The 14,134-nt window shown below is 39.7% G+C and overlaps 1 protein-coding gene across 1 annotated transcript in view; it reads left to right on the top strand.

Annotated features, from left to right (window-relative positions):
* The window catches only part of DPY19L1 (dpy-19 like C-mannosyltransferase 1), a 116,495-nt gene that overhangs the window by 81,749 nt on the left and 20,612 nt on the right, over positions 1–14,134 (top strand). Inside the window, exons 12-17 of the mRNA XM_027863955.1 lie at positions 2,306–2,365; positions 2,962–3,042; positions 7,792–7,893; positions 10,294–10,365; positions 11,110–11,156; positions 13,339–13,363. Of these exons, the coding sequence (XP_027719756.1) occupies positions 2,306–2,365; positions 2,962–3,042; positions 7,792–7,893; positions 10,294–10,365; positions 11,110–11,156; positions 13,339–13,363 (387 nt within the window). The remainder of the gene's footprint in view (positions 1–2,305; positions 2,366–2,961; positions 3,043–7,791; positions 7,894–10,293; positions 10,366–11,109; positions 11,157–13,338; positions 13,364–14,134) is intronic.

The following is a 14,134-nucleotide window of genomic DNA, read 5'->3' as shown; positions in this document are numbered from 1 at the left end:
AGTTCTTAGCCACTATAAAAACAGCTGCTATAAATATTTTTGTACAAATAAGTGCTTTTCCCTTTTTAAAAAAATTTCTTTGGGGTACAGACCGAGTAATGGTATTGTTGAATCATGGTTTTCTAGCCCTTTCGGCCTAGTTTCAAATTGCTCTACAGAATGGTTGGACCAATGTAATGTATCATCTTAAGGAGACTTACATAGTCACTTCTCTGTGGTCACATAGTAGCTCTGTGTCAGGCATAGGACTCGGGCCCAGGCTTTCCTGTTTTCAAGACTTACCCCTGTGCTGTGCTCCCTCTAATACTTTGCACTGAAGACATGTTCAACTTTTAGACCCTCTTTTTGTCCCATTTTGTACAAATATGCTCTCTCCGGGCACCGCCTGAAGTTTCTAAAACACCATGTTGAATCCTCAAATGTTTCCTCCAGAGATAAAAACCAACCAACTAAAATAGATGTCAAAGCATCTTATCTTCATCTTCATCTTCAGACAGTCTAATAAGATGACCTTATATTTTCCTTCATTGGGCTACCCCATTACACTGTTTCACAACTCTCACTCTCAAGACTTTCCCCCATGTATCTAAATTCCTTGTGCTTTTGTATAAATTGGCCTCTGAAAGACAAGTCCTATTGTTACATTTTTAATTTTAAAAATTACTGCTTATAATATGTAACTGTGCTCTTGCCTTCATGTGCTGGCTAATTACTTTTATGTATGAAGGATTGATTGAATGTCTAGCATAATGGTGGAATTCTTCTCACCAGAGCAACAAAGAGAAGAAATTTGTACTTACCTGGGGGCTAAAAGTCACTTTTCCTCAGGTGGTGGAATTTTCGCATCTTGGCTGTGTTACTGTCTCTGCCCTTCCCTTCCTGGCCCATCCTTCTGTTCTAGGATGTGAGGAATGGGAAAATATGGGGTGAACCCTTTCGGAGAGGGAAGCAATCCTGCTGTCCGTGTGGGCAAGTTCAGAGGAATCAGATCGGTTCCAAGCAGCTTATAAGTGAGCGTATGTGTATGCGCATATTTATGTATATTTTACACATTTGTATGTGTTATATGCAAATAGTATTAAAATAGCAGCTTCAGAATATAGCATGTTGTTTACATATGTTTATCTATAAACACATGGATTTATATTTATGTGGCACTCAGTGTTTGAAACCAGAATTTTACTGAAATAGAAGGTTCTTATAGGAGGTTTTCATTTGGGTGTCAGAGTTTTGGTATTTGATCTCTCATGATATTTTTGCAAAGTTTAAAGTAAATTGGAATGGGCAGTGTGGTAACATGTTTAAAGTATTGAAAACCTTTAGCAAGTTCATTTAGGTCTCACTTGTAGTTTTTTCTTTTCCTTCTTGAAGACCAAATACTTGCTAATTTAAGTCCTGTACCTTGATCACAACTGCCCCAACTCTGAACATATTGAATGCTTCCTTGTTCTTGTTTTTTATCTTGTATATAGCTTGCTTTGTATAGATTTGCTTGCATGTCAACTTCCCCATTAGATTGTAAGTTCCTTGTGGTCAAGAACTATATTTTGCCTCTTTGTTTTTTTTTTCATCCTCAGCGCTTAGCATAGTGCCTGGCACATAGTAAGCATTTAATAATATTGATTGGTTGATTTTTGAAAAGTAAAATACGTAGAAATCAGCACTTATCATTTGTTGATAGACTACTGACATGTCAGTGCATTGAGATGATTGGAGTTGACATGTAAGTTTAACTCCAGTTCACAAATGTGCTAAATAGTTCTTTCCTTCTTCTAACTTCAGTTTTAGATTTAGACATTAGCTGGAACATAGATTATGAAGACTTAAAAAAAATCTTTTCAGAGTAAGCATATACTTGGTGTTTTAAAGAAACCTCTAGTGTAGTCAGAGTTGAGTTCTGGATTGTTTTAGTTCATTTTATATTCGATGATGAATGTGAAATTCATTTTAGATCCTGGACAAAGTGTGGTAAACTTTATTTCTAGACACTCGTGATTAAATCCTTTTGTGTGTGGAAATTTGTTACTTTATAGGGTGTGGTGAGCCTATTTTTAAGAGCTAAAAATGACTGACTTGGTTATTCCTTGCTTTGGAGAGCTTCCAGTGTGGAGAAATGAACCCCCTCTCTCACCCTTTTGTGAGGCACAAGAGGCAAGGGGGCTCATCACTCCTGGGATGTTTGGCAGTTGAGTAGCATTCACATGCTTGAGGGCCCTGAGCTTTCTATATTTTTTAACGTTCAAATATTTACCAATTCTAACTGGTTTCTTGACTGTTTCTTGTGTATTTTCTCTGCCTTTGCTAGGGCATCCTGGCAATGAGACCACATCTCCTGAAAGCGAATGTGTCTGAACTCAGCTTATGGGTAAGAAGCCATCTGGTCCAATGGGGCTTTCGCTCTGTTTTGTTATTCTTATTGTTTATGTCACCCACAGGACCTTTTTTTTCCTCTTCCAAGTAAACTTCAGGAAAATAAAGTATTGGGTGTAATTCAGTGGAGAGGCACCGCAGCACCCTCTGTGTGACTCTGCCTGGGATGGTGCTGCTCCTTGCGTGCATGAAGCAGGCTTGGACCGTTATTTTGGACCTACTTTGACTAGGAAAACATGTTGATTTTGTTTATTTTACTCTTGTGTCCCTTGTGACAAGGCCAAATGAGCAAAAGTTTGATGATGAAATGATAGCTCTGTGCGTGTGTGTTTAGCAAGGATAATTCAACTCTAATTGCTATGTATGCCTTCTATAAAACATACTAGTTTGAAACACTAATTGTCAGTAGCATTATTTTATTTTAACTCTTACATATTAATTTTGGCATTCTGTTCCTTATGTTTACTGTGTTGTTAGATACCAGTAATGTTCATTCTGTAAGTAATTGAACTATGTGTTTTATCATTTAAGGCTTGCACAGTAATTTTATGTCATTTTAAGAAATCTAGTTTTTTTATATTTATTTTTTAGGTTATTCAAGGATGTACTTGGTTGTTTGGAACAGTCTTATTGAAGTACTTGACCTCCAAAATCTTAGGCATAGCTGATGATGTAAGTATGTTATAGCTTATACAAGGGAAGACTTGATAAATGATTGTTTCATTGAATCATCCTCCATTTGAAGCTTGTCACATTTAGGTTTTTAAAAAATTACCATTAAGTTAAACTAGAATACAGAATCTAATCTATTTTTATGAACTGAGCATGCATGTTATGTTTGCATATATCTCCAGAAGTTTCTAAAACTATTTTCTATTATTAATTATCACACTTTAGTTAGCTATCCATATTATAAGTGTGCTGAAACTTTTATACATATGGACATATTCTTAAGGAATCCCCAACAAATATATTTTAGAGGCCATTCATGCATTTTCATAATATCAATGAATTTAGAGCTAAAAGGGATTTCAGTGATATAGTCCAAACCTTCCCATTTTACAGATAAGGAAACTGAGGCTCAGGTTAAATGCCTCGACAGAGCCAATATTTGAACTCACATGTTCTTGATCATAAATTGAGGCTTCTAGCACCATGTTTTGCTGCCTTGTTTCTTGGCTTCTGTTTGTCCCATCTGGTGACAGAAGAGAAGTCTTCAAAGGTTCCAAGATACCTTTGAGACAGCATCAAAGTGCTTAGTGGGGCTACGTGTCTTTTTTTATTGTTTTTGATAACTGGCTTGTGTTGTTACTGGTATGTTTCTGGTGTTTTGACATTATGGGGATTTCAAGATAAATCTTAACTGATTTATCCAAATTGAACTTTTGCAGAAGACATACTTCTCTAATTAGAAGGACACTAAATAGGTGGAAATGCAGGCTTTTGGGAATCTTCTCGAACTGTTTTCCTACTGCTTCTTATACCTAGGAGAAATCAAATCAAAGGGCTTTCAGAAATTATAAATAAAATACAAGCTAATTAACAATACTTGCAATTGATTTGAGGTAGGAGGGATGACATAATTTTACCAGAATCAAAAAAGTGATTTTTGTTCACATGATTACTAATTAATGACTGCTTCTTAACATCTCATCATGTACAAAGTAAACATCAGGAGATGCTCTGTGTGTGTGTGTGTGTGTGTGTGTGTGTGTGTGTGTATGTATGAGAGAGAGAGAGAGAGAGAGAGAGAGAGACAGAAAGAGAGTGTGCTCTTTAAAGCAATAAACCAAACAGAGTTTTTGAACTAAAAGAAAATGACCAGTGTAAGGGTTCATCTAGAATTTTCCAACATAACGTCATGGTGTGCTAAGTATCCTAGAAAGCAAATGAGAAATAACTGGGTTATAATATTAGTAGTGCCAGAACATCACCACGCTGATTATTGACTTTCAATGGTAAGCAATTTACTTTGCTGGAGGCAAGAGGGGACTGGTAAGACTTCTACAACTTTTCAGACTTTCATTGGGAAAATTTCTTCCCACCCCCTCATATCCTTCCAAGAAATAAAGACCTCTTTGTTGGGAGAAATAGGGAATGTAGTGCTGTGTATTCCTGCTATCTCTTTTATCCTTTTGTAGATGAAACTTAAATTGCTCTTATCATTCTGGTGTTCTTGAGGTATTCCACTTGGGGATCAACACCTTACCTTGGTGATATTAACTTTTTGAGGATCATTTCTATGAAATTGATGATATCCTTGTGTTTATTTCCTTTGTGACGTCTTTAATATTGCTACTAGTTTATAGGTTTTAGTAGAACATTCACTTAAATAGTTTGATAGTTCTTAATATTCAAGTATGAATAGGAGGTACCCCTGGAAGTAGTAAATACGTAGCAATTATGATGTAGAAATGAGTTTGCTATCAAACATGGTAGCAGAATAGAAGCTCCTTAAGTTCAGGACCCTTTTATTTTTGTTTTTGTTAAGCCCAGGGCTGAGTACAGTGCCTTACACATAGCAGATGTTTAATGAGTTAGGGAATTGAATTGTTAAAAGGCAGTTAATTTTTCCAGTTTGGCAGATATTTATTAAGTACTTGCTGTATTGAAGATATTTATTAAGTACTTGCTATATTGAAGGCCACTGCTAGGCCTTGAGAACACAAAGATGAGGGGGCATTCCCAGTCACTGTCCTCAAGGGTCTTCTGCTTTAGTGCTTGACGGTGGGGTCAAATAGGATGAGAGATTCTAGGAGGAGGGGATCACTGTTAACTGGGAGATCCGGTAGGTGGTTAAACCCAGGGATTTCAGGAGGTGTGGAGATCATCAGTTGGGGTCAGGGGAGTAGGAAAATAGCCTCTTGAAGGCACAGGTGAATGCTTGTGCAAATGCACTTCATGGGGGAAGAGCCAGGTTAGACAAGGTCCAACAGTAGTATCAGAACTAAAGCATAGACTGAGTGAAAGGAAGTAATATGAAATTAAGCTGCAATAATTATAGGTGGGAGCCATTCTTGGAAGACTATGAATGACAGGCCAAGGAGTTTATATTTTTTATTGAAGTCATTGGGAAGGCACCAAAAGTTTTCGCACAAGAGGATAACATAGTCAGGGATTTAGGAAAATGACTGGATGCTATTTGTTATAATGTTCTAATTCAATTGGAGTGAAGACCTGAGCAGGTTTGCTAGCAAATGAGAATTGAAAGGGGGTGGGAGGATACCTCTGGTCTTTGAGATTCCAAAGATATTTCAGTGGTACAGTTCATAGTGGGTTAGAGGAAGAGGAATGAGTCATGGATGACTCCTTATGTTTTCATCCTGAGTGAGTGGTGGTACCATCCACAGAAATAGGGAAGTTAGGAGGACTGGTAAGTTTAGGAAGATAAAGTGTGTCTGATTTTGTATAAATTGAGTTTGCAGTGTTGTCTAGACATATAAACAATAATGGAAATGTGAAACTGAAGTTCAGGGAAGGAGTGGAACATAGAAATAAAGATTTGAGAGTCATCCTTATAGAGATGTTAATGGAAGTAATGGAGAGGGTGGTCCAGATGGAAGCACTGGAGTTTGTGTGCCTGGAGGGGTAAAAAGGGGGAAGTAGTCTTGGAGACTAAGGAAGAGGGGTCATGTGAGCCACGAGAGAAAACCTTGGAAAAGAAGGAAGCCAGGGAGGGAGCAGAGAGAGTGTAGAAAGATGGTGCTAATCAATAGCGCGTCAAAATGTACACAAAGGTCAAGGAGGGTGAGGACTGAGGAAAGTGTGTTGGACTTGATAAGGTCTTGGATGACCCTGGCAAAACAGTTTCTGTAGAATGGTGAAGTGGGGCAGCTAGGTGGCGCAGTAGATAGACCACCGGCCCTGGATTCAGGAGGACTTGAGTTCAAATGCAACCTCAGATGCATAACACTTACTAGCTGTGTGACCCTGGGCAAGTCACTTAAACCCATGGCCTAGCCCCCCCCCCAAAAAAAATAAAAAAAAAATTAGAACGGTGAAGAAACGAGATTCCACAGAGCGCGGAAGAAAGTCTTTGAGTCTCAGAGCTGAGAGGAGGGACGAAGATTGGAGAGATTACTCAGAGGCTTGGTGGTGTGGAAGAGGAAAGAAGAAAGAGCTTATCTGATGCTTCCACCTTCTCGGAAGGCAAGGCATTCTGCTGGGGCACCAACAGGGTAACTCTAGCTTCAAATTATAGTTTGAATGTGATGAGAAAGGGTTTTTTCAATGTCCTTAGGAATAATAAATAATATATTCTAAGACTTTGGTAGGAAAGAAAGTTAGAACTGATTTTAGGGGCATCTGAACCTTTCTTAGTTCCTACAAACTAGTAACTGTTTAATAAAGTTAGCATTTATGCTAGCCTTATATAATTCCTGGTTTGTTCTGGCAGTTACTAGATCATGTAGGACTTTGTTTTGCTTCTTTCTCTTGTACTTACTCTGTATTAATAGTTATTTCAGTTATCTGTGTGTCCTTCTCTTCCCCCTCCCCCACATTAGACTATAAACTTCAGTCAACCAATAAACAAGACTTTAAGTGCCAGCTGCTTGCCAGACAGTGCTGGGAAGACCAAGATCAAAGTGGTCCTGCCCTTTGAGAGCTTACATTCAAAAGGGAAGACAAACAACTTCTGGGACTTGTATGAACTTCCTATCTCCCACAAGACCTAGTAGGCTAGTGCTGTGCACTTGATAGGTTCTTTACAAATGTTTGTTAAATTGAACTTAATGAGAAGCTACTTGAAAATTGAACCTTATCTTTCTCCCTTCCTTAATTCTCCTACAGTACCTTGAACATAATAGGCCTTAATAAATGTTTGTTGAATCGATTGAAACGAATTGACTGATTTAAAGGTCAGTTTCACTGTCCTTTTACGATAACATTTGGCGTTAAATCACTTATCTTTAGGACATAACTGATCTTTTGCTGTGACAGCAGAGACAGCTTTATCCACTAGCTGATATTATTTTATTAAGGGTGTTGGCACACCGATGCCCAGTTTCCCCATCCTCCAGATCTTCTACCAGTAAAGGTGAGACCTCAGATTTTAAATAGAATTTGTACTTTAGCTTAAGGAGTTGATGCAGCTAAAATACTGTAAAGGCCTCCTGTAAACCCGGACCTTGATAGTCATTTAAACCAGTGTATGAATAAGAGATTTCAGAGATCTGGTTTTTGTTCTGTTTTCAGCAAGCTTGTGGATAGCGGAGCTGAGACCTTGGAATTTAGGCCACAGTTAAGTGGGGCAGAGGGGAGAGGACTGGAGACGAGTGCAGAACCGGGGAGGCCGAAGGTGGAGGTGATGACCTGCTGCCGGGCAGCCCCTGGAGGCAGCTTGCTGATTATCTCTAAGTGTTGGCACTAAAGTCTTAAAGAATCCCTCACTGAATTGCCTTTTGCTTTATTTTCTGTTAGGCTCACATCAGCAACCTGTTAACATCCAAATTCTTCAGCTACAAGGATTTTGACACTTTAATGTACACCTGTGCTGCAGAGTTTGACTTCATGGAAAAAGAGGTGAGAGTGCGCTTCTCTATGTCCTTTCTCGGCGCCTGTGGCGCTCTGTTTGGCCATTCATTTTGCACAAAGAAGGTGCTGCTGCATCAAGGAAAGGTCACTCTGCAGAGTGCTTTATGGTTGACTCTTTTTTTGACAAGTAGAAAAAGAATAAGGTATGGTCAGGAGTTTATAGATGAAGAAATAAATGGAGGGGCACTTTATTCAAGAGCCAAACATGTCCCGTCAGTGTTCGGCTCTTTGCTTACTCTCCCGAGTGCTTCCGTGATCTCAAAGTGTCATTCATTTTATGAACTTAGCATTTCAGGATTTCACTGTTCAAGAGCAAGCAGAGTGTAATCTGGTGGACTGCTGTCAGCCCCTGGGTCACTTTGGGGACAAGCCAATTTACGATTCTCCCTCTGTAAAATGATGGCGGAAACGCTGGACTAAGATTATTGGAAAGTCTGAATCTTGCATTCTTGTGCCTTGGTTTCTTCATTTATTTGGAAGATAGTACTGACCCCACCCACCTTAACTGTAGAGATAACAAAATAACATAAAAATTTTTCCAAAGACAGGTATAAATATACATTCATTGGACAACGGGATTTGAAATCTTGTCTGTAAATTTGTTTTCTGTGATTTATTGTGAGATGCTAAAAAAAAAAAGCCAGATTTGAATGATCCTGGGCAAGTCACCCTCTCTGTGCCTCATTTCCCTCATCTGTAAATGAGGGGCTTGGACACGATGGCCTCTGCTGTTGATCCTCTGAAGCGTGTTTGCTCTGTGTTAATAAACATCCGATCATTTATTAAGCCCTGGACCAAAGAGTAAAGGTTCTGTGGAACCTAGAAATGGTTATTGAAATTTTGTATTGTCTTAGTGATGAAAGAGCAAGGTGAGAGAAATCCTATCAGCTGTATGTAGTAAAATCCTCATGTAATAAAAGAAACTCAGTTACAGTACTGAGCCGTGATCACAGATACAAAAGTCCAAAACTCCTGAAAGACCCTTTTATCCATTAAATATTAAAGTAACCCTTTGTTTTCCCCTTCCCAGGCCTTCTGTCTTCTCTCCTCTTGCAGTGAAAGCTCAGCCTAGGGGCTGAGGCTGATTTTGTCTTTAGTGTATAAATTCTATAAGGATTGGCTAATGGCAGGAAGACTTGAATTCAAATCCTCCCTCAGTAGCCTTGTGACTCTCGACAAGCCAATTAACCTCTTTCAGCCTCTGTTTCCTCATCTGTAAAATGGGAATAACATGATAACAGAACCATTACACAAATCAAATGAGATCTTATAGGTGAAGTGCTTTGGAAACCTTAAAATGTCATATTCATGCCATTATTATTATTATTAATTTTCTCTAAAGCATCTAACAAACTATATATTTGTTATTGAATTATGACAAATTTTATTTTAAATGATTGTAAAAGCAAAAATGGTATGAGCTTTCCATAGAAGACAGGATATGCTTTGAGGCTGGTTTCTTGCTCTCTTTATAAATAATATTTTAGAGGACACAGCAGTTTTGTTGAACTGATTCTAACTTCAGATATCAGAATGATTGATTATTTTGCTGAAATAGATTTTAGGATGATGTTGCAAAAACAAATGAACGTCACTTTGGAAATTTCAAAGCCCATCCTTCCTCAACACTTTTATAGTAGAACGCTGCTTAAGCAAAAAATTCAGTAAAACAGGATTATGATAGAATAGATGAATATTGATTTTTGCTACATATTTCAGTTTCTTCAGTGTGCAGAGCCACACTCCTCCATGCTAGAGAGGCATCTCGAGTGCCGGGGCTTTTTGGTAGATGACTGTGTGCTTTCAACTTCATATCTCCAAGTAAAAGAGTTCTAAGTGTCTTTTCCCTCTGACATGGTAGAGTTTCTTCATGAATCAGTTTTTCCCATGGGTCCTTTTGTGTTCCACCCCAACCTGACTACGCATAGCATGATTGTTCTGTTCCTAGTAACACTGCAAGAGTGTTTCACACAAATAAAGGGCTAGGGTTAGATAGTAAAGGTAGTGCAACCTTTAACATTTTAAGTATCAATTTTTTAGAAATTATGTGATACAAAGAAAAATATATTCAATTCTATATCTGGTTAAGTCAGAAAGAAGAATAGCAAACACAAAAATGGATAGTAATCGTTCAGACCACAAGTGTTCACTGTTTAACCTAACAGGTACTTGGGAAATAGATTTAATATCACGTTTTTAGTCCCATATTAAGGAAGACTTTTCCATAGGAATGCATGTACAATTTTCCAGTGGAAGTTATGGGAAAATAGGACTCAGTGGTTTGTTAAATTTCTATTCCAGTACTTGTTTTTAACTTAATTTCGCATATTGATAATTGTTTTTGAAGCAAAATAATCCGCCAGCTTAAAATGCCTTTTTGAATTTCAGACTCCATTGAGGTACACGAGGACGTTGCTGCTTCCAGTTGTTCTTGTGGTCTTTGCCACAATTGTTAGAAGGGTAGGTTTGCACTGGGTGAATCAATGTGATGCACATATGTAGTGCAGCTTCTCTAGATTTGCATGCGTGGTTTTTGCCTGTTTTCTGCATGTCTTGTATCCAGGCTTTCACATGTGCCCCAAAACCTTATTAAGCCCAGAAGGAGATAGTTGAATCTAGTTTGTTTTTCCTTCTCTCTACCCCAACTTGATCGGGTTATGTAGATTTAACTTAAATGAAGCTGGTGCAGCAGCTGATGAAAAGAAAGGGAAAGGTAGAACAGGTTTAAAGGATGGAAACTTCACAGAACTTGGAACTTGATGGGATACGGGTAGAAGGGGAGAAGAGGGAATGCCGATGCTCGCCTTCTCTGTTTGGATGCCTTAGGATGGGCTGCCATTACTATCAATCTGAAAAGGAGGAGGAGGAAAGGATTGGTTGGGGAAACTGGTGAGATTGTTTCTGGTCATGGAGTTTAAGATAAATTCATCATTTGTTGTGATTTAAGGAGATCTTTCCTAGTCCTTGTACTGGGGCAAGATGTGCTTAAATCCTAGGAATGCCAGTCCTTGAGCTAGGTATCCAGAATTTTTGTAATTAAAAGGGGAAAACACTTCTTACATAAAAAGAGCTTCTCTTTAGTGTTCTGACTTGTCCCTTATCTTTATACTGTTCAGTTTTCTAATTTAGAAAATGTAAGTGTTGGGAAATAGTTTTTTTTTTCCTGGAGTTATTAATCTGAAGTTTTAAAAATTCTGTTCACAGACTATTAGTGATACTTTGTGTGTGTTGTCTAAGCGTACACAGATAAGGTAAATACGTAATTCATTTTAAAATATTAATTTCTGTATTAATCTCTGCTACAAAGTGTTTTATTATTCAGTTTTTGTGCTATCCACTTTCATTTCTAAGTTAAGCTTCTCCATCCCTTATTTGCTCATATCTAATCCCTTTCACCTAGCATCATACTATTTTCTTTCCTACCCTTTTGTCCCTATAACTATGATTTTATCCGAGTTAAGGAATTCCTGTTGGGGTACCTCCCTCTCCCAATGTACGTCAGCACCTGCCCTGACACTTAGAATCTTTGAGTCTCAGTAGTTTGCCCAGGATCACCTAGACAGTAGATGTCAGGAATGGGACTTAAATCCAGGTCTTCTTGACTCTGAGGCTGGCTCTCTATCCACTGTACCATACTGTCTCTCAACCCAGCCTGAAGCCTCACCTAGAAACCACACTTTCACACTATTACTGCTGGAACCTCCCTTCTATCTCTTGTCTTGTTATAAAACATCACAATCATGGACTTCTGAACTCTTCCTACTTGGCATTTTGAAGAGGGCGTGTGATGTGCATGATGATGTGGGGCAGTGGCATGACACTGCACCCTCAAGCCCTTCCTGGTGAGGTGACCTTGGTTATGAAATCTCTTCTATCTGTACACGAAAGAGAATTCTGATCCACTCTACTTACCCCGAGAGGCTTTTGTGAAGTTGTATGTATGAAACAAAAATGTAAGATACTGTTACTTTAGCATCCAACCCAATGCTTCATACACACTCTGCTGTCCATTACTGCTTGATGTGCTTTTGGCCCTCTTCACTACTTCTCTGATATCTGTGGCCTTCCACATGAGCTTCCACAAGCTCCTCCTTGTGTCAGGCACTGTGCTGGGCTTAGGGACACAAAGATAACAGTGAGGGGTAGCCCCTGTCCAAAGGGACCTTACCTGGTATATGGCTATGGTGCCTCTTAAATGCTGTGGGCAGTCTGAGGGTTGAGGATATTTTACACATGGGTCAATGAAAAGAGTGTGGGATTTGGACTCAAGGAACCATGGTTCAGCCCCTTTCTCCACCTTGTCACTTAACATCCATGTGTTTTTGGTTGTTTAACTCATCTGGGCTTCAGGTTCCCCATTTGTAAAATAATGGGGTTGGATTAAATGAGTTCTCAGGCTCCTCCCTTCCAGCTCCCGACCTGTGATCCTGTGGTCTCAGTCATTCCTTCTGAGAACAGATTGGTTCCCACCCAGCAGCAACTTGCTGTGGTTGCGACTTTTTCTCCACCCAGAACATTTGGAAATTGAGGGGCAGGTCAAAAGGATTAAGGATCCAGATGCAGGCTCTGCCCTTCTCTCTGGTAGGGCCTCCCTGCCTGTCATGGTCACTTGTTTCAGGAGAGCCCCAGAGAAAAGCTGGAAAGACCCACATGGCCATGTTGAACAGCTCCAGGACATGAGCCGGATGGCGCTGTTGGCAGAAGCAGAGCCAGCCTCTTACAGGAGCAGCTCAGACATTTAGTAACATTACTTACATGCTCTCTGTGTAGACTACTGGTGGAAGAGAAAGTTACCAACTTTACCTTGTAATGTGTCTCTGTAAGTAAAATGGAGGCAGTGCTGGGAGAAGGAGGAACGTTGCTGTTTCATTTTCTCTATTTGTCTTACAACTGTTGCCTAAAGATTGTGGGCTCTGTGCCCATTTCCTCAAGCAGGCAGGTGTGCGGGATGGGGATGGAAAGGACTCAGCTTCATCTTCCACAAAATCTTGAGTACCAGGAGAGTTAGGGCTGTACCTCTGGCTCCTTTCAATATTATAGAACTAGGGGATTGCTACGGCATTTCAGGTGTTTCCTGCAATGAGTTAGCAACTTCTGATTGCTCTAGTCTTGGAGAGGAAAAGGAAGAGAAAGGGAATATGGCAGCACGGGCTCGCAGAACACCCTGGAGGCCCAATCACAGTGCCATGTAATGTGTGGGTACCTAATAAGTGACAAATTATCAGGGAACTGGAAGTGGCTGATTTACCATTCATTTACATTGGTATTTCACATGCTTTTTTGAGTCGTTACAATTGATGTTGTGTGTTCACGGTTTGACATGAGGAAGTTTTATTTCAAAAATTTTTTTCAAAATAATATCAACAACAAATGAAAATTTTTATTTAGCCGTTCAAATAATAATTTAATTATTGTATTCTTTTTGAATTCCAGGAAGCACCAGTTTGATCATGGAGAGGTAAATGTTTTACATGCGTAAGGTTTTTTTCTTTTCATTTATCTATATGGCTGAATTAAGGATGTTTATGCAAACCTGGTCATTGCTAGCCTGTGCTTTAGAATTTCTGGATTGTGAGCCCTGCAGGACCAGTGTCAGCATGTAGAAAAGTACAGCAGAGTGAGGTTCAGATGACTGTGAATTTACTACCTCTCATTTGATGTGCTCTGGGAACTTCATAGTAAAGAAATCCTGCCAAGACATTGCTAGCAGAGCAACTTCTAAGAGCCCACATGTTTTCCTTCGTGTTTGCACTCTTCCAGTGGCTGTGGGTAGCCACCAAGGGGTCGTTCCCTCTCCTTCTGATGGGTCAGCCTGGCTTTGACAAATCGGAAAACACTGGAGTGAGGAGGCTCTCCAGGCGTCATGGAGGTCTACTTCTCCCTCCTCTACAGCCAGCTTCTGCTTGGAGAATCTCGGTGATAGTAGCAGACTCCAGTCCAGAGTAGCACTGATCCTCAGTGAACTGTTTTCTTCGTTCTATACCAATAAAATCTGCCCCTGTGGCTTCTGAGGCAAAAGGCTCTTTCACCTCGAACCCCATTAGGCCATTTCTGCCTCTCCATCCTCTCTCGTGTAGGCCTCCTTCTCTCCACTCACCTCAGTCCTGGCCTATAGCCAGAGCCTCCTGCTTGGTCTCCATCCCTCCAGTCCATCCTCCATCAGCTGCCAAAGTGACATTTTAAAGCACAAGTCTGCCCATCCCCTCCCATTCATTAAGCTCTAGTGGCT

This window comes from Vombatus ursinus, unplaced genomic scaffold (genome assembly GCF_900497805.2).
Source record: "Vombatus ursinus unplaced genomic scaffold, bare-nosed wombat genome assembly UNPS02014773.1, whole genome shotgun sequence".
Lineage (NCBI taxonomy): Eukaryota > Metazoa > Chordata > Mammalia > Diprotodontia > Vombatidae > Vombatus > Vombatus ursinus.
The sequence above is the reverse complement of the archived record's forward strand: the minus strand, read 5'-3'. Positions and strand labels throughout refer to the sequence as shown.